Consider the following 27,319-nt stretch of genomic DNA (forward strand, 5'->3'; position numbering starts at 1 on the left):
TTAATATGTTCTTATATTTCTTCAGTGTTCATATATCTAGAACAGAATTTAGAACCACAAATAATTATATGTGTATGTTTAAGTAATAAGGTATTAAACTATATGTAAACTCATAGCTGAGTACTTCAATGGACCTCATCTAAATAAGTCCAGTGAATGTATTTAGTGGGAGAGAGGGAGGGAGGGAGAGGCAGACAGGGAAAGAGGTGAGCAGCGGGGAGGCAGAGGGAATGAATGGAAGTAGAGGGAGAAAATGATGAGAGAATACATTTAAATTAAGAGTTTATCCAGGACAAACTTACATTGATCACTGTTACTGTTATTTCTGTTATTTTTATTTCCAGTTACACTGTCTCATGCCAGAAAGTATAACTTTATCTAAAGGCTTTCCATTTGCTTTTCTCTTGTAATTGGCTTGAGAAAATAGAGTCCATGAATGACACGTGTTAAAATCGGGCTTATTTTTTTTCTTTTTTTTTTTTTAAACCAGAACTGTTCACTATGAAGGTGGTGCTGTATCCGTTCATGCACGTTCCCTGTGGAGACTAGAGACACTAAGAGTTGCGTAAGTAGAATTTGTGAATAGAGCTGAGTGCTTCGAGTGTACAAAATACTTGCAGTGCTGTGGACTTGAGCTTTTATGCGAAAGCTCATGCAAACAACTATAGCAAACAAGCAAATGGAACAAGCAAATGAGAAACTGCTGGAGAGTTTCTCTCCTCTTGCCCTTCTTCCTACATTTATTTTGCTTTCTTTAGCCTTAATTCACCAGGTGGTATGCAGTAAATCTATAATTCTATATGATCTGCTCTTGTCTTTAGCCTGATTTGTTTGGGTAATGCCCTCTCCTCACCGTCTGTGCATCTCCTAGCAGAAAGTGCTTCTAGGACAGAGTGATGTAAGGTTTGGAAACAGGACAAATGGCTTGTAAGCCTGTTTTACATTTCAGGTCTGACATTGTTGGGTTTAACAGTCTAAAGGGCCGTGTACACAGGAAAGTTGAACATGAACAAGACTACAAGGGCTGTTACTGGCAGTCACTATCCTTGCTTACAAATCCCTTGATCACTGAGTAAGAAATCTGGATTGCAATACAAAGTCACGGTGTATTCGTTCGTTATACAAACAAATACATCTATATTCATATTCTTTTTTTTTTTTTCCTTTTTGGTGGCTTCAAAATTTTGTTCAGAGGTTGAGTTTTAGTTCCTGTAGATGAATGCAATGTTGATCATACTGGTGTCATTGTGAATTATTTTCATTAGAATTAAAATATTAGATTTTTTTGTTGTTGATTGGAAGGTTCATTCCTTTGCCTACAGAGCAAGTTTTTAGTGTATTTGTTCCCAATTACATTACACTTTTAGGAAATTAATGATTTAAAGTTATAGTTTCCAGGAATGGCTATAGGGAACTATCTTGGTATAGCATAGTTACCTTTGTAAGGCCTATTATTTTGAGATTAATGCTTATCTAATGATGATTAAAGTAGTTTAGTTATTTTTGCTTATATATCCCATACATTAGTTTTGAAACAATTTGAAAGGTGCATCCTTGAACATTGTAAGGTTTGACATTTACACTTTTCATTATAGTTTTTTTTTCATTATCAGTTTAAATAGATGCATAGAATATAATTCATGGGGTATTATTGGAAGTTATTTTTTTTAAAGATTTTATTTATTTATTTGAGAGAGAGGAGAGCATGAGAGGGGAGAAGGTCAGAGGGAGAATTAGACTCCCCATGGAGCTGGGAGACCGATGTGGGACTCGATCCCCGATCCCAGGAATCTAGGATCATGACCTGAGTGGAAGGCAGTCGCTTAACCAACTGAGCCACCCAGGTGCCCCGGAAGTGATATTTTAAAATGAAATAGCATACCACTCTTTTAAAAGTATCCCATTAACTCTAAATACTGCTATGATTGAATACCCATCTTTATTTATTTAAAAATACTTGAACATAGTCTACCTTAACAGTAGAAATTATATACTCTTTAATTTTCATGATATTTGTTATTCTCCCATGACAGAGTTTTTTATTTCAAATCATTTTTTTTTTTATGGTTGAAAGACTGTTTTTGCTCACTCTAGCATATACCTAAGCAACAAAAATATGTATGTAAATATTTTTACATTTCTGGTGATAGTAAGTCTGTAACTTTAAAAAGTTCTTCTATTTTAACCCCATTAATTGTTAATTAGCTGATAGTAAATTCTTCCATCTAAATACATAGCTGATGAAATTACCTAAGTACTAAAATTTTTGGTAAACATTGAACTTGAAAGAAAAATTTTACTGGAAATGCATCTCTGAAGGTGGAAAAAGAAGTGGTAGCCTCATAAAAAGAACTAAGGGGAACTCAGAGCTTTTGTGTGCTTCATAAATGATTCAGAGAATTGAGGGAAAGGGATTTTAAAGACATACAGGTATTTCCTTTACCTTGTGTGTTATAAAAATGACAGCTTAAATAGAGAAATAGTTAAAGTGAAGCTGAGATAGATGTGGCCACCATTGGAAAACAGACTCCAGATGTGTTTTCAAATTTATAAATATCCCTCCCCTTCGTGATTATGTGCTTAAAGAAATGGGTTTGTTTTTTTATTTGTTTGTTTGTTTTGAGCAAAGGAGGCCTTAAATATGTCTCACTTTGTAGATTAAAAAACCTGGGGCACCTGGGTGGCTCGGTGGGTTGAGCCTCTACCTTCAGCTCAGGTCATGATCTCAGGGTCCTGGGATCGAGTCCACATCAGGCTCTCTGTTCAGCGGGGAGCCTGCTTTCTCCTCTCTCTCTGCCTGCCTCTGTGATCTCTGTCTGTCAAATAAATAAATAAAATCTCAAACAAAACAAAACAAAACCAGAAGGATACAAACTCCTGAAAACCAGGCAGGGCTTCCTTTTTGTTGTCAATGTTGTTTTTGATGAACTGTAATTACATAAATCGAGGTCTTCTGCGTATCCTTCCATGATGTGATCTGGATTCTTTTTCTCTACTGTTGCCTATTGTTTGAAGTTTGAAATGGCCACTGTGGGGTCTGTTTGCACTTGAATGGTGGGGGGGGGTACTGAGAATATAAAAAGAAGCTGATCTCCAGGTCAGTCAGAGGTGAAAGGGGGCAAGTCTCCTCCTGATTGCCTCAGAATCCAAATGACAGCAGGGGACTAGAGCAGCTCCCAAAGCAGGTAGTTTTTCAACAGAGGAAAGAGAGATGCTTCTGTTGGACTCCGTGGCCCTTGATTTGCACCATTTGATCTTCCTGTCTGTGCTAGAAAAGCAGGAGGTTCACTTGCAATGAATGTAATTATGTTAAGTGTTTTTTCAGGTTCAGGTTCTGTTGAATTTTTGAACTACCTTGACTTCATTGTAAATGTACACATTAGACTACGTTGACTTTACACAGCTTCTTATATGCATTGGCCATGTAAATACTCATGTTTTTCTTTTTACTTAGAAGATGATAGTTAAACATTCTGCTTATGTTTATAACAGAATTTTATACCTGAAGGTCAATCTTTATACTATAATATTTGGGATATTCATTTTTTTTTCCTCCAACCAGGTCTCAAACTATATATTTGATATAGTTTATGCAGCCTAGTAGTTATGTATTTTATATCAAATACTCCTATAAATAAAATTAATACTGTCAAAAATTTTTCAGTATCATGAACATTTTAATAAGGTGTTTTTTTAACTTTGGGAGTTAAATATAATAGAGAACACATTCCAGTATTGTAAAGCTATTAGAACATTGTAAGTAAAATACATGTTGGTTTCTGTAGTAGGAATGATAATTGCTATTAAAAATATGCATTGTGTATGCTTCAAGTTCTGCCTTCTTATATGTTACAAAGAACCCACAAAATCAAAGGTGGATGTATCATGACAACTGACCAAAATACTTCCTGATCCCTTGAGGTCATTTCAAGTGAATATAGATAACACATAGGGAATAGTTTTCTGTTGTGTTACCATATTCTATTTCTGTGTTACTGTTACTGTTTTCAGCTTTGACTAAATATTTGCGGCCTTCTGATGCTCCTAGGCTTGTCCTCTTTTCTTCTGGGCCATGAACATTGGATGTCAGCTAATGTGAATGGCTATACACTAAAGAAAATGTACTTAGACTTTTCAGTGTTTTGCTGATAATTGGCCAGATTCTCTTGGTGATTTGATAGGTGTGCTTGTAAATATGCACCCTATTAAGTAGATTTGTACATCATATGCAGAATACCCTCTAGGAAATCTGGTACAAAGTATTGCTTGGTCTACATTTGGAACTATTTTGAAAATGAAGTTGTTTTTTATGATGATTAAGATGAGTCATTACTTAGAAAAAAAACATTTAGATGGTTCTTCAAATAATGAATGTGAATATTAAAAATAATTGTGTTTTTCATAGCATCTGCAAAGAATACACTTATTTTATAAGAGGGGAATAAACAAAGCTTTTTCCTTTACCAGACTAGAAATGATTTAATATTCTCTTGCTGGTAAGCAAATTTTAATTTCATTTTTAACAATACTGTGTTATTAGTAGGCTTTATTGGCACACAGTTATTACTTTAGTTGGGGGACTTGTCCAAATTAATTGCCTCTATAAACATATCCATGTAATAAAGATCTTATTACAGTATCACTTTGTTTTCCCTGCTAATATTCAAAGTGAAAAATCCAAGTTAGGAAATCAGCATAAAATGACTTACAGTTTACTAAAATTGGTGAATTTGAAAAAAGTATTCTCAATTTGTAGACTACAAAAGGCCCTATATTTTTTGATGACCTTTATAATCATCTTATATTAAAACAAGCTTACAAATTAATAAAATCATGTTAAAATTCTCCATACTTTCATTTTTTTGTCTATTTGATTCTTTACATAGTGATAAACGCTTCCACTGTAATTGTTTTTATATTTAATTATCTTTTTCTTTTGTCTCATTTTCTCTTTTCCATTGCCCTGTGAAGCTTCATGACATGCCTTCTTTTTTAGAGTATGTTTTTTCTCTTTATAAAACACCCACATGTATCCTTTTTATGCTTTTTACCTTAAATTCTAATTTGTTTAATATCAGCTTTGCCATCACTATTTCCTTTTGAATTTATATGCCTGATAATATTTTTTTATTCATTCATTTTTAGCTCTTGAAAAACTTACTTGATTTTCAGCATAATTCTTATCAGCGTTAAGAGGCCATCCTTGTTTTGCGCATAACTGCAGTCACATGCTCTACCCCTGAGCTATACCCCCTGTTTTGCGCATAACTGATCTAACTGAAAGGTGTGGATATCAGAGCCATGTTTCAGTACCATAGTGCATACAAGGTTCATACACATGTGACTTTCAGCTTACACAGCACTGCACAAAACAAGGATGATCTGTATATTGATTTTTCTGTTGTCCCCTATCTGGAAGTCATTTTAAAAAGCAGATTTTAATGTCAGTACTGCCTAGAGCAATCTATACTTTTATGCTATTCCGATCAAAATTCCACCAGTATTCTTCAAAGAGCTGGAGCAAATAATCCAAAAATTTGTATGAAATCAGAAGAGACCCAGAATCGCTAAGGAAATGTTGAAAAACAAAAATAAAATGGGGGGCATCACGTTACCTGATTTCAAGTTTTACTACAAAGCTGTGATCACCAAGACAGCATGGAACTGGCATAAAAACAGACACATAGACCAGTGGAACAGAGTAGAGAGCCCAGATATGGACCCTTAACTCTATGGGCAAATAATCTTCGACAAAACAGGAAAAAATATACAGTGGGAAAAAGACAGTTTCTTCAATAAATGGTGCTGGGAATACTGGGCAGCTATATGTAGAAGAATGAAACTGGACCATTCTCTTACACCATACACAAAGATAAGCTCAAAATGGATAAAAGACCTCAACGTGAGACAGGAATCCATCAGAATCCTAGAGGAGAACATAGGCAGTAATCTCTTCGATATCAGCCACAGCATCTTCTTTCAAGATATGTCTCCAAAGGCAAAGGAAACAAAAGCAAAAATGAACTTTTGGGACTTCATCAAAATCAAAAGCTTCTGCACAGCAAAGGAAACAGTCAAGAAAACAAAGAAGCAGCCCACGGAATGGGAGAAGATATTTGCAAATGACAGTACAGACAAAAGGTTGATATCCAGGATCTATCAAGAACTCCTCAAACTCAACACACACAAAACAGACAATCATATGAAAAAATGGGCAGAAGATATGAACAGACACTTCTCCAATGAAGACATACAAATGGCTATCAGACATGAAAAAATGTTCATCATCACTAGCCATCAGGGAGATTCAAATTAAAACCACATTGAGATACCACCTTACACCAGTTAGAATGGCCAAAATTAGCAAGACAGGAAACAACATGTGTTGGAGAGGATGTGGAGAAAGGGGAACCCTCTTCCACTCTTGGTGGGAATGCAAGTTGGTGCAGCCTCGTTGGAGAACAGTGTGGAGATTCCTCAAGAAATTAAAAATAGAACTTCCCTATGACCCAGCCATTGCACTACTGGGTATTTACCCCAAAGATACAGATGTCGTGAAAAGAAGGGCCATCTGTACCCCAATGTTTATAGCAGCAATTGCCACGGTCGCCAAACTGTGGAAAGAACCAAGATGCCCTTCAACAGACGAATGGATAAGGAAGATGTGGTCCATATACACTATGGAGTATTATGCCTCCATCAGAAAGGATGAATACTCAATTTTGTAGCAACATGGACGGGACTGGAAGAGATTATGCAGAGTGAAATAAGTCAAGCAGAGAGAGTCAATTATCATATGGTTTCACTTATTTGTGGAGCATAGCAAATAGCATGGAGGACATGGGGAGATAGAGAAGAGAAGGGAGTTGGGGGAAATTGGAAGGGGAGATGAACCATGAGAGACTATGGACTCTGAAAAACAATCTGAGGAGTTTGAAGGGGTGGGGGATGGGAAGTCGGGGTACCAAGTGGTGGGTATTATAGAAGGCACGGATTGCATGGAGCACTGAGTGTGGTACAAAAACAATGAATACTGTTATGCTTAAAATAAATTTAAAAAAATCTTAAAAACAGATTTTAATGATCATGACTTGGCTTTTTATCTTTTTCTTGCAACCATAATTTGTATGTTGTTTTTTGCATTTTATTTTTTTCCTTTTTTTCTTTCTTGACTGTTTTAGAATTCTCATTTTCTTGGTTTGTCCTTTTTGTTGATGAGTTTTGAATGATATAATTGTTCCACATTATTAAATTTCAATGCACAGGAATAGGTTTCAAGTAAATGTATACTTTAATTTATATATATGAGTTCCAATCAATCATAATTAGGCATTGACGGAATTACCACTGTTTTTCAAGGCTGCAAATTCAACAGAATTTTTTAACTAGTAAATTCTAAAGTTTTCTTTAAACTTATAATTTCCATATCTGTGACTAGTGATTAGACGTTACCTTGGACCACAAGTACTTAGTCATCTTTGCATGGGGCAGTAAATAGTATGGGTGGCATTATATTTAAAATCCAGGTCTTTGAGTTAAATTTTGCTTCAATTTACTATTATCTGTGTAAGACTATTACTTAGTCATTCTGGATAACCAGTTTGTTGTTTGTGGAGTGAAATTCATACCACCAACATCACAAGGTATTTGAGAACTTTAAATCAGACAGTCTATGATAAGCAAAGTTCCTTGTCTCAACACATACTTCTTAATTGCTTTTTCTCCTATGATTGTGGATGCTGTTGGATCAGGTCTTAACTGTGTTTGTTAGGTGGAGTGGAAGCCACATAAGATGGGGACAGCCTTTCCGACTACGCCATGTCACAACAGGAAAATACTTGAGTCTCATGGAAGACAAAAGCCTTCTGCTCATGGACAAAGAAAAGGCTGATGTAAAATCAACGGCATTTACCTTCCGATCTTCCAAGGTAAGACAGAAAATATAATTTTGGATTACCTGTAATTATGTCCCCACCACATTTCTTTTGATGTTAGAAATGGAAAGAGAAAGGATGTGACTATCATTTCTCTTGGCATTTTTTGACATGTATTTCTAAATTTCCAGTTTCTCTTCCATCCATTCCTTTAAAACTCATTTCCTAAACCACTAAAACCTGCCCAGGTGTCTCACCTACTTTATAGTTCTTTGGTTGCTTACGTATAAGACATTCATTTAGCTCGTTTCTGTTTACTTCGGCTTTGACAAGTGCACTTAGCACAAACTTCATGATGTTGTCCTTTCAGGATATGTTGGTAAAGCATGTCGGAACCTCAGAGGCCCATTTACATATCTCCTTTTACTTGCAGACCTTTCTTCCTGGGTCTTTTGAATCATTTGTAGGGGAAAAAGCCTCTAAGAAAAACTCTTTAGATCTCTAGTAAGAATTCCTCTGAACCAGATGATGAATAGAATAGGAAAAAACACAGGCAAGAAAGTCAAGTTGGAATGCTGGTGCTCCAGCCCAGCTCGTCCCCTCAGGACCTCTTGCACTGTGCCCAGCCTACCAACCCCACGATGCAATACCAACCCCACTCAGACTTTAGCAAAATAACAAACGTCTCGAACAGTGAGGTGTCTCTGGAGTAGTCGAAAATCACATGTTGAATTGACAAATGCCAAGCATCTATTGTATTAATTTTGGTCATAATTATATACTTGTGTCCTTAATCTCATGAGGAATGTGAACTTGAGCAGAATGGTAGGAATGAAGCTGGATTACTGATTAGATTTGTCGCAGAGCTGCAAAACCTGATGTCCCTGTTGTAGCTAAAGGAAGCTTGGATGAGTCCAGAAGTAACTGTGAGAAGATAGTAGCCTGACTACACATCCCTAGTGCCTTTCTGTTAGTTCTCCTGAGTGATGGTAGATGGTCCACACTCTTGAGTTCCCCAGAGATCTCTGGGAGAGATGGCAGTATAGATCCCTATTCTGTATGGTGGGAGTAGAGAGCTGGAGCTCAGACAGGGCTCACATGTTTCTGTTTCTTGTGTGGACCCATAGAGAGCTCTGAATGCTGTATTTCATGGATGTCTGGTGGCCTGTTGCTCTTCGTCTCTGTAGATGGAAAGCACAATTGGTCTTATTTGTGAATGAGCTTAGTGCTGAGGGCTTTTTCCTCAAGCCTAACTAAGCACAAGGGTGGGAGTTTGTTAGTTTATCCATTATCCATTATCCATTATCCATTACCTCAGTCCAAAAAGGGAAACAAACATTCAGCTCAGCAAAGAGGAATTAGTTATCTGATGGTAGAAGCCCTTTTTAAGTAAAAAACAAAAAACAAAACAAAACAAAAAGATGGTACCGATTAAAGTGACACAGAGCTTTAAGGCAGAAAATTAGAAAAACTAAAGGAAATGCATGGCCTCCTAAGGGCAAAATATAATTCAGCAAAACAAAATCCCAGAGAAGAAGAACCTGAACAGGCATATGACAATGAAAGATGTTGGAAAAGTTTTTCAAGCTGTAGCATTTACAGGGGCAAAGTCTAGCCAAAATTGGAGGTGAAAGGTAAAAAGTCAAAGGGGCAGTAAGTGCTCTGATTGCCTTACCAGCAGGCAAGTAATATTTTTTAAAACTGAAAAGTCAGTTAATGAAGTATAAGATTTAACAGTAAAAAGGCAAACACTAAAATATAATGAAAAAAGGTGGTGAAGGGGGAGAGGGGACTTGGTGAAAAAGAGGAAAATATTACCGCTGTCGTTGTCTGTAATACAATCCAGTAGAAAGAGGACAAGGCCAAAAGAACAGCCATGAAAACCCACAAGTCAACAGAGACAGGAGGCCACATAGCAAACGACTAGAAAAGAGAAAAATGTAACAACAGAAAACCTAAATGTGACAGAGTGGACATCTCATGTATTTTCCTTATCAACACATAAAAATGGGCTAAAATCACAATTTAAAATAAAAATTTCATATTGGATCATGACATATAAATGATGCTGACTTTAAGAGAAACCTCCAAAGCAGTTTTATTTGGAAAGTTTGTAATTAAAAGATGGCTCATGGAATACCAGGAAAATACAAATAAGAACAAAGAAGTGTCTGATTTAATATCAGATGAGGAGAAATTCACATAAAAGAAAGTATTGAGCGAGACAAAGGATATTTGTATCATAGTATCAGTGCAGTTCCCTGAGGATGTAACAGTTAACCAAGTCTGTGTACTACATAAAATGGCTTAGTATTCATATTCATTAAACCAAACCTATAGGAGATCCAAGAGGAAATAAACAGAAAAACTAGTGGCAGGAGACATGAAGTCACTATTTCTCAGTTCATGATCATGACATACAGAAGATGTAAATGCCATGTAATAAGGAATATATACGTATTCCACACCACTGAGGAATTTTAGGGTGTCCAAGCCTGGGGAGCCTACCCAGGAACCCTTCCCCTCCACAGGCATCCATTCACTTCAGAACATTTAAGGACTGCCTCGACCTGGCTTGGGAACTCACTGGGACCCTTTCTTTCCACACTCCTTGGCTTTTTAAAGACAATAATTGCTACATTTCTGTGACCTCTTAGAGGTCTGCCAACTGTAACTGATCTCACTGAGTATCAAGACACCCATTTTACAGGTGGGAGACCAAGGGCAGGAGGGATGAATCACTTGTCCAAGTCACTGGGCTGGGAGTGTGGAAGAGCCATGGACAGGAGGTTAACTCTGCCCTAAACCACCTGTCCAGTGGGGGTTTAAATAACCACACCTGAACTCCAGGCTTGGAACCCTGAACTGTCTAGTTCACTCATCCCCACCTATCCCCTTGCCTGGCTACCCCCAGAGTCTGGAGGTGTGCCTTTCACCCTGCAGGGCCCCACACAGTTGACGCACCACCCCAGCCCTCCACAGGCTCCCAGGCAAAAAGTCAGAATTGTGGTGTAGAAATCTGAAAACTGAGTTCCTCTTTTCTGTTTTTGTTATTTCTGTAACAATCATATTCCAGTGGTCTCTAAAATTCTTGTTTCTGTAGAAATCTGAATACTGAAACTGCTGGTCTCCTTTTGTTCTTTCTATAGCAATCCTGATTCCCCAGGAGGTAATTGGATGGCTGTGCAAAATGGGGATAAGTTATTCACATGGATATTGGAAATACAAAAGAGAAATGTGTATTGACATATTTTTAAACTTTGTTGTATACATATAGCCACCGAACGCACACACACCTATTATACATATATGAATACACACATGTTCATACATGAACACATGAACATATATGAACATACATTAGCAATGTAATTTTTCCTAATGTGGGGAGATTGTCTTACTGCTATAAAACCTGTGCAGGTTAACTTTATCATTCTTGGTCATGGCAAAAAAATTAGAAGACTCCAATATTCAACAAACATTGTTGATAGCTAAGTGGTATTAGCTTTCAGAATATACTGATCTGGAAAAATATCCATCCTAGTACCTAGTACATCCTAAAAAGAAAATTGTAATGTAATTTTAAAAACTTATTTTATTTTTACTTAAAAAAGAAATTCTTGTATGTGTCTACGTATATGATTATATGATAGATGCAGAAGGCTCTATACTAATCTTTTAATTTTGAGTACTTTAGAAACATCAGAATGGAAGGTATACGAGAGTAAGTATGGGGAAATTTTTTAACTTTTTAAAAAACAAATCTCTGGATTATTTTGCTTGTTAATAGCCGTATTTCTTTTGCAACAACAAAACATCAGTTAAAGTAGAAAACAACCATTGCACTGACATTCTTGGACATTAAGTTTTATGTACATTTTTTGTTGCTGGATGCCTAGAATTGGAACTACTCAAAAACTATGAATATTTTCAGAAGCTCTGGTTAGAAGTTCTAGGCCAAAATAGTAGATTTTGAAACGTTTTCCTCCAAATATCTCTGCTAATAGTCTGTCATTATTAGAGTGTAGCTGGCATCTGAAGAATTTTTACTGGCTAGATCTTTCTCATCCTCTCTGCTTGGGGGTTCTGTTTCTGGATTTTGGCAACTGTGTAATGTCATAGCTTACACTGGACATAGAGAACAAGGATCCCAATGGTACTTCGTAATGAACTATTAGATTTCTCTAAAACGAATCTCCTATTAAATTACTCTAATATGAAGGTAGTTGATAATTCACTGTCCTAAACTCCCACTTTTTAAATTCACCATGATAATTATATATGATAACATGGTTGAGAGTAGTGAGGTAGAGGTGAAAGCCAGGAAGACATTTTATTTCTACAATCACAGAATTTTCATCTAAAATCACTGGCAAATTAGGTAATAGTTCTTTCCCATGACATAGAAATAGAAAGTCCATCATTTCTTTCTAAAATTACTTTTTCATTATGTATAATAATCACAGAAAATTTTTAAAGGGAATAAAGAAATATAGTAGGGAAAATTACATTCCCTTACTCAGAAACAACTGTATCATATATGTATTTTACTTATTAGCAAATAGATACATATTTGGATATTTAAGCCAATAATTAAAATTGAAAACTGAGGAAAGTTGTTTTCTGCAATTACATAATAAAGAAGCATTGAACTTAGAACCAACTGAAATAGAATAAAAATAGTCTTTAATTGTACATGAAATTATCTATTTTTTTTTTTTTTTTTTTTTAAAGATTTTATTTATTTATTTGACAGAGAGAGATCACAAGTAGGCAGAGAGGCAGGCAGAGAGAGAGGAGGAAGCAGGCTCCCTGCCGAGCAGAGAGCCCGATGTGGGACTCGATCCCAGGACCTGAGATCATGACCTGAGCCGAAGGCAGCGGCTTAACCCACTGAGCCACCCAGGCGCCCTGAAATTATCTATTTTTAAAACAAAACATTTTTTATATTATCAAGATTTTAGAGAAAATATTATAAATAAATTCTCTCATTACTATGTTAATTATCACATTTGCTCATGGCCCCTGGTCTTTGAAATAAATATAGGGTTTACTTAAAGGTATATATATATATATATTTCACTTAAAGGTATATTTGTTGCTTTTTTTCTTCAGTCTTTTTTTTTTTTTTTAGATTTTATTTATTTATTTGACAGACAGAGATCAAAAGTAGGCAGAGAGGCAGGCAGAGAGAGAGAGAGGGAAGCAGGCTCCCCGCTGAGCAGAGAGCCCAATGAGGGGCTCAATCCCAGGACTCTGAGGTCATGACCTGAGCCAAAGGCAGAGGCTTAACCCACTGAGCCACTGAGGCACCCCTCTTCAATCCTATTGACAGGTTAAAAATGCTTGTTATATCTTTATATGTTTTTATTATACTATTTCCAATAAAAATGATGAGTACTTCAATTTCTGGAAGGTGGAGACTTTTTTATATAGCATTTCTTCTATTCTTAGTATGTTTTGAGTACACAATTAATAATGACTGTTGATTGTTATAACTACTGTGTTGTAACTCAAGTCTTCATTATTGATGAAAAATTGAACTTTTCTAGATCAGTTGAAAATGTCAACTTTTGGATTTAGAATATGGTTTCGGAAATTCTAGAAGTAAAAATCATCTCTCATGATTCTTTGTACTTAATTAAGCAGTCCCTTCTCTGTAACTATTGAGACCCCTTTGAAAGTATATTCTTAAAGTTTAGCAAATCATTAAGATTATTCTTAAAAGTTTAAGTGAAAGTGGCTTTAAAAAACTATTCTAGTTAATATAAGGAGCAGTTGGGTTTTTTTGTTTGTTTGTTTGTTTGTTTTTTTATTCTCATTGGGATGTCTTTGACACTAATATGAGCAGTCAGTGCCCAGCCTCAAATTCAAGATTTGATGGAAGACTCAACAGTTAATAAGTACATATTTTCAGAATACTCAGAATAAAACTATTTTCCACTATTTTATAACCTATGTTCTCTTTTTTCCAGCTTGAGATACAATTGACATGTAACCGTGTATAAGTTTAAGCTACACAATGTGATAATTTGATACATGTATAAATTAAAAAGTGATTATGTTGGTTTTCCTTTAAAGATAACAGTTTACTTAATGAAGGATTCAATTTGATTTAAGTAGATTTTTTTAGACTAAGTATTCCTCAGTTTCACTATTACTAGAACTTGAACGATCACTTTCAAGTGTGTTGAAATGTCAGTTTTAATCATTGGTAGGACTTGCCAATTACAAATTATTATGCTCCCCCTCAGAAGTAATTTTTCTGTAGCTTAATATATCACTAAAATATTCCCCAGTGGGTGACTTTCTCCAGTTTTCTCTTTTCCACACACCCTGAACAAAAACTTTTTGCTGCTGAAATGTTGGAATACCTACCTTGAAAAGGCTGCCATTGAGATGACAGGACTTATGGATCGTATGGCAGAAATAGAAAGAACAAAACTTTTCAAGACATAGTTTTTAGTATTTCATTTTTATTTGGGGATTTTTTAAATTTTTGGTTCGAAAAATGTTTAAGATGTTTTAAAATATACACACGCAGTGAAAATAAGTGTAACGGGTAACAGTTTGTCATATGCCAAGTAATGTGCTAAGCACCTTGCCTCCATTATCTTATTTAATCATAGATATGAAGCTTAGATAATATTTTTAATCTTCATTATGCAGTTGAGAAACTGAGGCTTGGATGGGTTATGTGGCAATTTCAGACTCCAGACATAAATACTAAAACTAAAACCCCTTTTATTTTATTTTTAGTATTTATTCCTGTTTCACTTTTTTAAAATTTTATTTTATTCTTTTTCAGTGTTCCAGAATTCATTGTTTATGTACCACACCCAGTGCTCCATGCAATACGTGCCCTCCGTAATACCCACCACCAGGCTCACCCCCACCCCCACAAACCCTCAGTTTGTCTCTCAGAGTCCACAGTCAATTAAAGGTTTAATAATAATAATAATAATAATGTCAGCTAGAAATGGTACATTGCTCACCTGTGATCATCTTGACTGTTATGGCTGTTGATTGATTAAATAGCTGAAAAAATAAAAGCAAAGTGAATTTGGTTTTTTCTTATCAAAATAGTTACACAAAATCATCAGTGGAGATGGATTTTGCATTTAATCAGGATTAAATTCAAAATGAATTTTTTCAGTCACCCTTTACAAGGGGTACTGATGGCATAATAAAAATAATGCCAATTATAGAAGACATAGAAATTCAGTTAGAATTTTTATGCTGATCCTTTTTAGTGGCAGTCAGCTCAAGAATGAGCTCTGGGAAACCTGTGGTTAAGATGAGGTATATGAAAGTTCAACCAGAGAAGCATGAGATATATGCATACTAAGGGATTTTTATTATGTAAATTATCACAATTTATGAGATTGTGAGGACTGGTTAAGCAAGTCTGGAGTCTATCCTGCAAGTGGCTGGAAAGGAAGATCATGATTAGGAGGGAACCCCACGAGGCTAGCTGCTTGCAGTCTCTGAGCGCAGGGAAAGTCTAAGCCCTCCATCAAGGACCCACCTGATTAACTGTCACTCACCCAGGGTATCTGCTCACTGTCAACTAAAATAGGGACCTTAAGTACATCAGCAAGATCTTTTCACTTTTGCCATGTAATGTAATCTGATCATGAGTGCTATCCCATCATTTTTATTGGCCCAAACCACGCTCCGGGAGTAGGGATTACACAAGGTATCAGAGAGCTTTTCCTAAGTCATTGTGATCTTGTTTTACTGCTGCTCAAAGACGCTTCCAGAACAAGAAATTTTTTAAAGCCCTTCTCTCCACAAACCCACCCACCAGAGTGTCTCCTCGTGAGATTTCTGAACACCAGGGAAAAAAAAAAAGCTATGTATTTTTATAACCCTGCTTGGATAGGCAAAGGTTGGCCTGGTCTGTCCGTTCCAATAATTTCTCTAAACCTTCTACATTTTTAGACTGAGTTCTCAGTGACTATTTTGTGTTTAAGTGTAGCACCATAAAGAAGCCAAAAAATTTTGACCTTGTAATTTTCCTAATTTTAATTATTGTTTGTCTTAAGGAGAACTGGCTAGGACAAAAACAAACACTCCCATCCTTTAAGCATAAAGGCCTTTTTTTTTCCCCCCGACTTCCTGTCTGTCAGCCACCTGACAGAATAATTTGGAAGGATTTAAGGATGATTTAAATTAAGGCTAGAAGAATTTCTCTGAACTACCTTGTCCATTATAATAGGAATATAATCCTACATGACTAATTTAAAAATCTTAATGAGCCTCGGGGTGCCTGGGTAGCTCAATTGGTTAAGTGTCCAACTCTTGACTTAGGTTCAAGTCATGAACCCCACGAGCCCCACATAGGGCTCCATACTGGGTGTGGAGACTGCTTATGATTCTCCTTCTCCCTCTGCCCCTCGAAAAGATATCTTAATGAGCTTCATTTGGTTTATCCAATGCCTATATATCACTTAATATGGACAGTTGTCAGAAATAGTTTTGGCTTAATGAGCCAGCTTGGTATGCCCAAAGCCAAAATATCACTTAGTATTTTTCACACTGATCTTTTCTAATTCTCGAACCATTTTGCTATTCATTAGGAAATTAGATTTTCTAAGCATTCATAAGTGGAATTACTTGAATGTTAGGATTAGAAGTAGTTTACAAGTGTATTTTCTGTGGGAAATCTAATGGGGTGTATGATTTTCCTCCAAAAATTTATTCATCTAATAAATCTTTATCAAGAATCTAGTATTTGCAGGCACCATTCCAATCCTGGGGATATGGGCCATTGAGATGAAGGAACCAGACATATGATTCCTGCCTTTGAAAAACTAATTAATAGTCAAGTGGGAAAGAAGGCAGTCAAGAAGCAATTTCAGTAGAATGACAACATTTCTCTCATAGTTGAAGTATAGTGTGCTGTGGTTGTCTGTGAAGCAAATGGGGAAATGTCTGTCCAAAAAGTCATCTAATAGTAAAAATGTACGTTTTTTCAGTAACTCGAGACTGTCTCAAAAAGAGTTTCCTTTCTGAACATCTTTATGGTTCTCAAATCTCAAGACTATTCTTATAGGAGGGACAGTTAGACTATTTAAAAATTTATGAATGTTAGTGAATGCTAAGATAACAGTGAGGATCTAAACATTTCCTAAGTTAAATGCAGGAGGTATGGGAATTAAATATTAGGTAGTCTTTGGAGAAAAGTTTCCACTTAATGACAAAATGCCTATTATGTCAGAGTGCTTTTAAAGGCAATCCGATCTTGGGGGTTCCTGGTTGGTGCCATTGGTTAAGTGCCCGACTCTTGGTTTTTGGCTCAGGTCATGATCTCGGGGTCTTGGGATCAAGCCCCACATCGGGTTCTACATTTAGGCTGGAGTCTGTCTGGGACTATCTCTCTCCCTCTCCCTCTGCGCACTCCCCCCTCGCACCATGCAATGTGTGCATTCTCTCTCTATCTAAATAAATCTTTAAAGAAACCCAAAAAGCAGTCCCATCTTGAGACTGGAAAATTTCTATTGATCCACTTTCAACTTCGTTGACTCCTTAGTCTGTAATTCCAATCTGATGTTAAACTGATCCAATTAATTTTATATTTCAATTATTGTTTCTATTTTGCTAATACATTTCATTTTATATAGTTTCTGTTTCTCAACTGAGAATCCCATCAGTTCATTCATTATGTGAATGTTTTCCTTTATGTCCTTGAATGTATTTTATATTTATAATAGTTGCTTTAAAGTCCCTGTTTGCTCATTTTAAGGGCCATCTTTGCATCATTTCTGTTACTTGTCATTATTTTTTCTTGTATGAGCCACATTTGGTTTTGTTTTCTTAATTTAGTATAGACCATCCTTTCTTGTTTTTCACATTTACTTATTTTTGATAGTATATACTGGATATTAGAAATGATAGTTTATAGAGACTTTTAGTTTTGTTAAGGTTATGTTTTTTGCTGTAGGTTTTTTGTTTTTGTTTTGTTTAAGAGTGATTTAAGTTTTAGCAGCATTTAACCCTGTTGGACTGAATCTGCAGTTTTTTCTCTCTTTTGCAGGGGTCAGTGGCTTGTTCAGGTCTCATCCACTGTCATTTTTGTAGGGCATAGTTCAGTGGTCAGCAAGAATTCAGATGCATTTTATAAGCAAACTTGGCAGATACTTTTTTGGTCAAGGATTTAGCTCATCTAATTTTCTGGCGACTTGTGAACCCTAAAGTGTGTTCTCTGATATCTCAAGCCAGGAAAGCAGCAGATTTCTTCCACCTGAGCTGCAGGCGGATGGGCAAGGCATACCCCTGGGCAAAAAGCAGCTTTTAAAAAAATCACCTGGGTCCTGTTTTCCTCTAAGGAGAAAAATATTCTCCAATTTCTCCCTGCTTTTGGTCCCTCTCAAAGATCTTCGGATAGGTTCTGGGAAGTATTTTTTCCCTAAATTTTATAATTGTCATCAATGGGGGTGATTAGTCCACTTAAGTACTCTGTCATTTCCTAAAGCCAGAGTGAAACAAAAGTATTTAAAAAGGGGGGGAGATCATATGATAGTTGTCTTTCTCCGCTTGACTTATTTCGCTAAGCATGATATGCTCTAGTTCCATCCATGTTGTCGCAAATGGCAAGATTTCATTTCTTTTGATGGATGCATAGTATTCCATTGTGTATATATACCACATCTTCTTGATCCATTCATCTAAAATTATATATATAAAAAATAAAAAATAAAAGGGGGGGGGAGAATAAAAAAGCGATGCCAAGACCAAAAGCTGCTAATTTTGATACAGTATCATTAATACAGAGTATTAGTAAAATGATTACTTGCCTTCTCTGGAGTCTGTACTTCTAGTAATACAGCCCAATTTTATGTTAGAGGCTTTCAGTAGCTGTCACATTCTTGACTCATGCTTATAGTTGTTCAAAGCATCTAGGTTATTCTCACCTGGATTTCTCCTTCTCTTAGCCTGATTTATAGAAAATGACAGGAAATAAAAGAAAGAAAGAGCGTGAATGGCCTTTGTTCTTTTGTTACAGCAAATAATCACATGTTACTTTTTGCTAATGTTACTTCAGCAGTTCTTCCCTCACCTGAGGACCAGAGATAGTTACTACCCAAGTTTTCCTGAAATGTCATGATTAAATCTTTGAACCCAAAGAGTAAAGTGAACTGCTTAATAAAAGCCAAACAAAACATAGCTTTACAGTTAGTAATGGTGACTTCTTAAAACACAATCCACAGTCCATAAATAGATCACCAACTAATTCCCTCAGATAAAAGGAAAACAAAAAGTTAGAATGTTAGAGGCTCATTGTTTTTATCTGAGGAGATAATTACATTGTTATATTTTTCCCTAGAATTTAATTTTCCCATAGATGGGTTTGGTGTAAGTGGATTAGTAGCTTATCTTCTTTGACAGAATGAAGTTGGAATGGCTTAATAATCTGTTTTACTGCAGATTCTTAGAATAGTGTTTTAAGTTATTTGCATGATGGTTAAACCAACTTATAATTGTATTCATTTTCTTCTATGACCTTGACTGATTGTATTAAGAATTTCAATTCATTTTAATTTTCAAATGTTGGAGTGTTTGTAACCATTTTAGAGTTATTAGTATAATGTGCAAAACAAAATCTATCAAAATTATGTTTTCCTTGAATTACTCCTTTATGTATAACAGCCGTAAAGTTTACTCCAAACTAATCTTCAAAACATTTGTGTAATTTTTACGAAGGCTAAACAAGGAAAGACTCAAATGAAATTTAAAATTAATTTAACTATACAAGTTAGAACAAGGAGAAGAATTTTAAAAAAACACAAAAGGAGGTACAGTAACCAAAAGAACATTAGATTTTTTTTCGGGGGGGGGCTGTTATTTTAAGGACTGTATAGAACTTGAAGACATGTGTGCCTGAAAACCAGAAGTAAGTGTGGGAGGGAAAACTGAAAGAGTGTGTTGAAGGAGGAAACATTAAAATAAGGAGGGATTTCCATATTTATTTGGAATCAGAGGATTGGTTGTTTCTCATAACGCAGGGAGCTTGCCCTAGTAGCCCTATAGGGGCGAATCGTTCTGTAGTCCCCCTTGGAAGTTGCAATTGCAGAAACTGAATTATAGCTTTGATCAGTTCAAAAGAAATCCTCAGTGTTATTAACATCCTTAGTAACTCACCATCAACATTATTGACACCATTTTCATAGTCAGAATCATTAAAATTTAGGTAAGTGTTTATTTTGCCCCAGGCACCAGGCTGTACCCTTTATGTGCCTTATCTCATTTTTTCTGATACTGTGGGCGAGGTACTTTCCTTAGCTTTATGTATAGATGAGAAACTTGAGGCTGAGAAGGTTTACTTAAATTGTCTTAAGGTCACAGAGGTAATCAGTGGCAGAGATTGAACTCAGAACTGGATTTTCTCTTCCCTTAAACCTATGCCCTTAATTGCCAATAATGAAAAAAAAAATCTGGGGGTGCCTGGATGGCTCAGTGGCTTAAAGCCTCTGCTTTCGGCTCAGGTCATGATCCCAGGGTCCTGGAATCGAGCCCCGCATTGGGCTCTCTGCTCAGTGGGGAGCCTGCTTCTTCCTCTCTCTCTCTGCCTGCCTCTCTGCCTACTTGTGATCTCAGTCTGTCAAATAGATAAATAAAATCTTTGAAAAAAAAATTGGAAACAATATGAAGCATAAGCTACTAATATTAAGATCTCTGGTTTGGAGCTTGCCTTTAAGCAATGTAAAATTTTATATTAGGGCCAAAATAATATCCTACCAGTGTGAATAATTCAAGGTATGTTTATTGTTCTTAATAATTTCCCACTTTGATTTTCAGTATCAGTTGAACTGCTGGAATAGAGTATTTGACATTATTATTTTAAAGGATGTCAGACCGCTGAATTTTTCAAGGAACATAGCTACAAAAAGGCAAAGTTCTTTCAATATGAACTAGTACTTTGGGTACCTGGGTAAGCCTGGGTAAGCCAGTCAGTTAAGTGTCTTTGGCTCAGAACATGACACCATGGTCCTAGGATCGAGTTCCACATGGGGCTCCCTGCTCAGCAGCGAGCCTGCTTCTGCTTCTGCCTCTGTCTGTCTGCTCTCAGGAAAAAATAAAATCTTTAAAAAATATATATGTATTAAATGTATGTATATGTATGTATACACACACTCACACACAATACATACTGGTATTTTCAGGACTTTTGCTTATCTTCTTCTTTTTTTCTTTTCTTAGGAAAAATTGGATGTAGGCGTGAGAAAAGAAGTTGATGGCATGGGGACATCTGAAATAAAATATGGAGACTCAGTATGCTACATACAACATATAAATACGGGCCTGTGGCTGACTTACCAGTCTGTGGATGTGAAATCAGTGAGGATGGGATCCATACAACGTAAGGTAAGATTATGTAAACACGCAGTTTATAGCTGCCATTTTGTATGACAAAATATGCAAAAAGAGCAAGGGGTAGCTAACACTTGGAGCCACCTGCTAAACACGCAAAACCGTCAAATCCCACCATAATCATCTCTTTGGTTTTTGTGAGGTAGCAATGCCGGATGTCACATTATGGCTTGAAATACTAAGCTAAGAAATTAGTAATCTTTTCTGGATTACTATTATTAGATTTTTGTGCATTTTGGGACAACTTCGGTATGTCAATGTCCTTTTCCAGCTATATATGTCAATTCTAAAACAATCAAGTATTTTCACCAATAATTTGGTATCTAAATCAAGATATTCTATAAGTGTGAAAAATAAGTAAGTGTAAAAAATAAATACACTGGATTTTGAAGGCAAAGAACAACAAAAAGGGAATGCTAAATTCTTCATTAACAGCTTTGTTCTGTTTATTTATTGAAATAATAATATTTTGGATATATTAGGGAAAATCAAATATATAATTAAAATTTTACCTTTAAAAAAAACTTCCTTTGATGTGTGCTCTAGAAAAATTTACATATTTTAGAAACACTTTCTGCCACCCCTTCTCACCCACCCCATGCTTCCTTCTACTTACTACCACATCGAAGGATAAATACTGTCATTGCTCGTCATAATGGGGATGAGTTCTGTACAAGGCTTTTTATTTCATTTTATGGATGGAGATTTTATTGGATTTGTCCTACTGCATACTGTATGCAGTATCAATATTATACACTGATATTTACCAAAAAGGTAAACATTCGAGTATGATGGCATAAATCACAAGGAACAGAAAGAGGAAACAAAGCAAAATTTTTAACTCAGGTATGACCTTCTTTGAGCGCTTTCCTAGCACCACATTTTCATTATAGCTTATTTTTTCTTTTTAAGAGTTGAATATGATAGGGGAGCCTGGGTGGCTTGGTGGGTTAAGCCTCTGCCTTCAACTCGGGTCATGATCTCAGGGTCCTGGGATTGAGCCCCGTGTCGGGCTCTCTGCTCAGCAGGGATCCTACTTCCCCCTCTCTGTCTGGCTGCCTCTCTACCTACTTGTGATCTCTCTCTTTGTCAAACAAATAAATAAAATATTTTTTAAAAAAAGAGTTGAATATGATAAATGGTTATGGGAAAAATATAGGTAGAAATGGTAACATATAGGCACATTTTTTAGAGATGTGTTTATTGAGAGAGAGACAGAGAGTAGGGGTGCTGCAGGGAGGAAGAATCTCAAGCAGACTCGCCACTGAGTGTAGAACCTGATGCAGGGCTCCATCCCAGGACCTCAACTACCATCACCTGAGCTGAAACCAAGAGTGGGACACTTAACCTGCTGAGCCACCCAGGGACTCTGTCATATTTTTGCAAAGATAGAAATAAGTTTTAATCAGAACATCACTAGAAATTTCACGTTCCATTTCCCCATTCTCTATACTTAAGTGGTAAATGCAAAAAAAAAAAAATATATATATATATATATACACACACACACCTACATATATGTATTCACAATACTTAAATATATATAAAGATAGATATATCTATCTTTATATATATGGCTTAAACAGTTGTCTTCAGTCCTTTTTTCCTTTTTTGCCCAAGTACCACCTGAATGAATTTTTTAAAACCACACACCTCATGGCGTAGTTTTTATTATAAATTAAAATAGTTGCAAATAAAATGATTTCTGGCTTATTGTAAATAGGAACATTTTAAACCAAACTCTACATATGTCTTTTAAATATGTTGTCTGGGAATTAAATATCAAGAGTTCCCACAATTACCTTTCCCCATTCTGCTAAATTCAATGAAAATGCCAAGCCCTGGAAATTTTTTCTTCTAAGTGGACCTCAAAGTAATTCCCTCCACCATATCCCTGTAGATCTAGTTCAGCCTTTCTCATTCGTTATGTGCACTATTTCTAGAGCCTCTTTTTTTTTTAATTTTTTTATTTTTTATAAACATATATTTTTATCCCCAGGGGTACAGGTATGTGAATCGCCAGGTTTACACACTTCACAGCACTCACCAAAGTATTTCTAGAGCCTCTTCACCAGTATGTCTGCTTGCCTTCAGTCTTACTTCTCTCCAGTCTATTCTGGCTTTATGTCTGCCATGTTCAGAACCCATCATCGATGAGCTTTACTCTTTGTGGTAATTCCACAAGATCATTGCTTTATCAGTCCTTTCTCTGTCTTCCGTCCATTGCAGTTATGCTGGGGTTCTTAATAATTACTCTGCTGTCTTATTCCTTAACCATGGGTTAAAGTAAAAGTGGGACTTAGACTCACCATCATCAGCTAGAATAGAACTTTCCTTTTAGAAGGCTAAGGGTGTTGAGAAGCTAACCAGTCTTCAGTTAGAGAAGACAGACTTTATAGGCCATAGATGAGATAATCCAGTAAAGTCTCTATGGTAGACTTATTACCACTTGGAGAACCATCTACATATTAAATCCTTAGGGGAAGACTCTAAGGATTGAGTCATCTTCTTAACACCCATTTAGAAAGGAGATGGAAGTAATGGTGTTATTTCTGCATTTCTACAGGCTATTATGCATCACGAAGGTCACATGGACGATGGCTTGAATTTATCTAGATCTCAGCATGAAGAATCGCGGACTGCACGAGTCATCCGGAGTACAGTTTTCCTTTTCAATAGATTTATAAGGTACATTTTCTTTTGTTGTAGTAGTTGTTTGACATTCTATTTCAATTTCCTTATCGGGTTTACAAATACATAAGTCTAAGATATACAATGGTGGTAAACCTATAATTCGGTAGGATAGCAGTACATACTAGAAAATGACAGATGATTTTATGTCTTTCTTATAAATAAACTTTTAAAAAAGGGAATGTGATTTTTACAAATTGTGTGTGTAACTTATAATTTGTAGCTGTAGTTCAGGATTATTCTATAATAGACCCTTTTGCTTGAACTATTTAAATTTACTTTCACACATAATGAAGCCTAGATACTTGTGAATTTTGAACTGTATGAATGTGTATATGTATATATTGATTTTAAAGGTGTGGAGAGGGGAAAAGGAAGAGAGGGAGAGAGAGAATCTTAAGCAGGCTTCATGTCCAGTGTGGAGTCAAATGCAAGGCTCCATCTCATGACCCTGAGATCATGACCTCAGCTGAAATCAAAAGTCAGACTCTTAACCAACTAAATCACCCAGGCACTCCCTGAATGGTATTTAAAAATGATTCATGTAGTAAATAACTTTTCATATTTCCTAATAGAAACGGTTGCATATCTTCAAACTAAATCAAGCTCATGGTCAAGGTGTTTCCTGGTATCATTATACCAATATACATTCTGACTTTTGATGGATATATCATATGTCTCTTTAAACTTGCCAATTTGATGAGAAAAAAATTTACATGTGTGTGTATGTATATACAGATACATATATATTTATTTATAATAATTTTTAAGTTGAATTTGCTTAAGAATTGTGAAAATAGGTATTTCATATTTGTTGTTCAGTTTTATTTTTCTTTGTGATTTACCTGTGTAAGTCACATGTTCACTATGTTCATAGTGAACAACTATGTTCATGTAAATCATTATGTTCATATGTTTTTTATACATTTGAGTTTTACTTATATGCTTATTAGTATTTACTGAGCTATTGGACTTCCTGAATTTATACAGCTCCTTAATGTATTTTAGAAATATTAAAACATTTTACATAATTACAGAATATTTTAAAGGGTATGTTATTTTAAGTAAAATAATTTGATCCTTCCATAATATTCATGAAAGTACCAGGATTCTTTAAAATCTCCATGTCTTCACAATATTGGCACCTATATATTTTTCAAAGTAATTTTTTTAAGTATCCATTTTATTAATGTAGGTTTATTTACTATTAAGAGCCTAATTTTTAAAAATGCATAGGCAGACTTCTGTTTTTACTTCTTAGAGTGAGAGTCAAGGTCATTTAGTTTTTCTTCATTTGTGTTTTCTTTTTTTTTTTTTTAAGATTTATTTATTTATTTGACAGAGAGAGATTACAAGTAGGCAGAGAGGCAGGCAGAGAGAGAGAGGAGGAAGCAGGCTCCCTGCTGAGCAGAGAGCCCGATGCGGGACTCGATCCCAGGACCCCGAGATCATGACCTGAGCCGAAGGCAGTGGCTTAACCCACTGAGCCACCAAGGCGCCCCTCATTTGTGTTTTCTTATGTAGTTTCTTTTCTTTTTAAGATTTCATTTATTTTAGAGAGAGAGAGTGCAGGAGTGCATGCTCAAATGGGGGAAAAGGTAGAGGGAGAGGATGAGAATTCTATGCAGACTCCACACTGAGCATGGACCCTGACATGGGGTTTGATCTCACGACCCTGCGATCATGACCTGAGCTGAAACCAAGAGTCAGATGCTTAACTGACTGACCCACACAGGCGCCCCTCAGTTTATTTTTTGTGACCCTTCTGGTCTCTGTGTTCCAGGTCAGGGTAGTGATGGTGGCAGAACTGTGTCTGTGTGTGTGTGTGTGTGTGTGTGTGTGTGTGTTTGCACTTGTGTTGTGAGACATGATTCTATTTTTCTCAACTGTAAGAAAAACATATAAAACCTTCTTTTCCTTTCGGTATATTAATGAATGTATTCTTAAAGTAATTATATTAGGGAGGAATCTGTATTCAGTAGTAGTATTTTTTGATTCTCAAAATACAAAATGTAGAGATGAAATTCATGAATTTAACTTTCACTCTGGTATAGTAGGATTTTACTACCTTTGGTTACCTTGATTGTTTTTTTCTCTTCATTTTTTTGTTCTTGATAAATTAAAATGATGAATGTCTTCATAGGAAACAGATGTTGTAAAACTTAAATAACAATTTTAGGAGTCTTGGATAGTATTTGTCTGACAGAGGCTTCTAGAAAGTAATTTAATGGTTACATTACAGATAACATATATTCAACTTAATAACCTAAAAACTGACATTTATTGTTTCTTTTTACATTTAAAAATTTAGATATTAAATTTGGTGGTGCACCTGGGTGGCCCAGTCAACTGAGTTTCCAGCTGTTTGTTTTGGCTTGGGGTCATGATCTCAGGTTGTGGGATTGAGGTTCCCGTCCAGATCACACTGAGTAGGGAGACTGCTTGTCCATCTCCCCTCCCCCACCACCCCCCTGCCACATACATGGGTTCCTGGCCCATGCACTTGCTCTCTCTCTCTCTCAAATGAAAAAGAATTTTTAAAAATGTAAATACTATATATGAATAACTTTTGAATTTCATTCACTTTGGTGTGAGAGTTGACTTTGACTTCTTTACAAATATATTTATGATTCAATTAAAGTGTAATAGGATAAAATGTTTAAAACAGAAGTATATCATCGTATATAAATTTTCATTGTAGAAAGGGAGAAATAGTTTTCTTCTGAAAAGTCATTTATTTTACTTTTTTGGGCATAGAAAGACTTAAAGAGATGATAAAACTAGGCAATAGATAAGTTCCATGTAATAGATTGTAATGAAATTGCAGACAAAAACTTTAGAAAAGTTGTACAGTTTTCCTATTTCTACTCTTTAAAAAGCTGAAATCAACTATTTCAAAATTCTTTGTAATCTTTGTGTAATTGATGATGCAGCTTAAATATTTGTGAGCATTGTAAATTCAAAGATAAGCTAATTTTCATTTATGAGGCCCTTATTGTTTTTAAAATGTAAATTCTAAAACAGATAATTAGGCAGAAACATTTCCTTGGAATAAAATATTGCCACATAATTTTGCTGTTGCAGAGAACAGGAAAGGAAGTATAATATTTCATGCATTAAATTTTGTCATACCTAATGTGAGTATCGCTTTATCAACTATTGTAGATGCTTTCTCCCATTATTTTATGGTGTCTTGTTGTATGTTTTTTTTTTAATAAACTTCTTATTTGAAATGATTTTGAAGATTTTATTTATATATTTGGCAGAGAGAAAGAGTTTAAGCAGGTGGAGTGGCAGGCAGACAGAGAGGGAGAAGCAGGCTACCTGCTGAGCAGAGAGCCCGATGCGGGGCTCGATCCCAGGATCCTGGGATCATGACC

General features: G+C 35.7%; 1 protein-coding gene across 7 annotated transcripts in view; it reads left to right on the plus strand.

The window, feature by feature from the left end:
* The window catches only part of RYR2 (ryanodine receptor 2), a 738,653-nt gene that overhangs the window by 363,692 nt on the left and 347,642 nt on the right, over positions 1 to 27,319 (plus strand). For all 7 annotated transcript variants that reach the window (XM_045087357.1, XM_045087359.1, XM_045087360.1 and 4 more), the window contains 4 exons: positions 491 to 565; positions 7,772 to 7,928; positions 21,078 to 21,242; positions 23,815 to 23,936. In XM_045087357.1, coding sequence (XP_044943292.1) covers positions 491 to 565; positions 7,772 to 7,928; positions 21,078 to 21,242; positions 23,815 to 23,936 — 519 coding nt within the window. The remainder of the gene's footprint in view (positions 1 to 490; positions 566 to 7,771; positions 7,929 to 21,077; positions 21,243 to 23,814; positions 23,937 to 27,319) is intronic.

This window comes from Mustela putorius, unplaced genomic scaffold, assembly GCF_011764305.1.
Source record: "Mustela putorius furo isolate JIRA1106 unplaced genomic scaffold, ASM1176430v1.1 tig00001118_pilon_pilon_pilon, whole genome shotgun sequence".
NCBI classification, from domain to species: domain Eukaryota; kingdom Metazoa; phylum Chordata; class Mammalia; order Carnivora; family Mustelidae; genus Mustela; species Mustela putorius.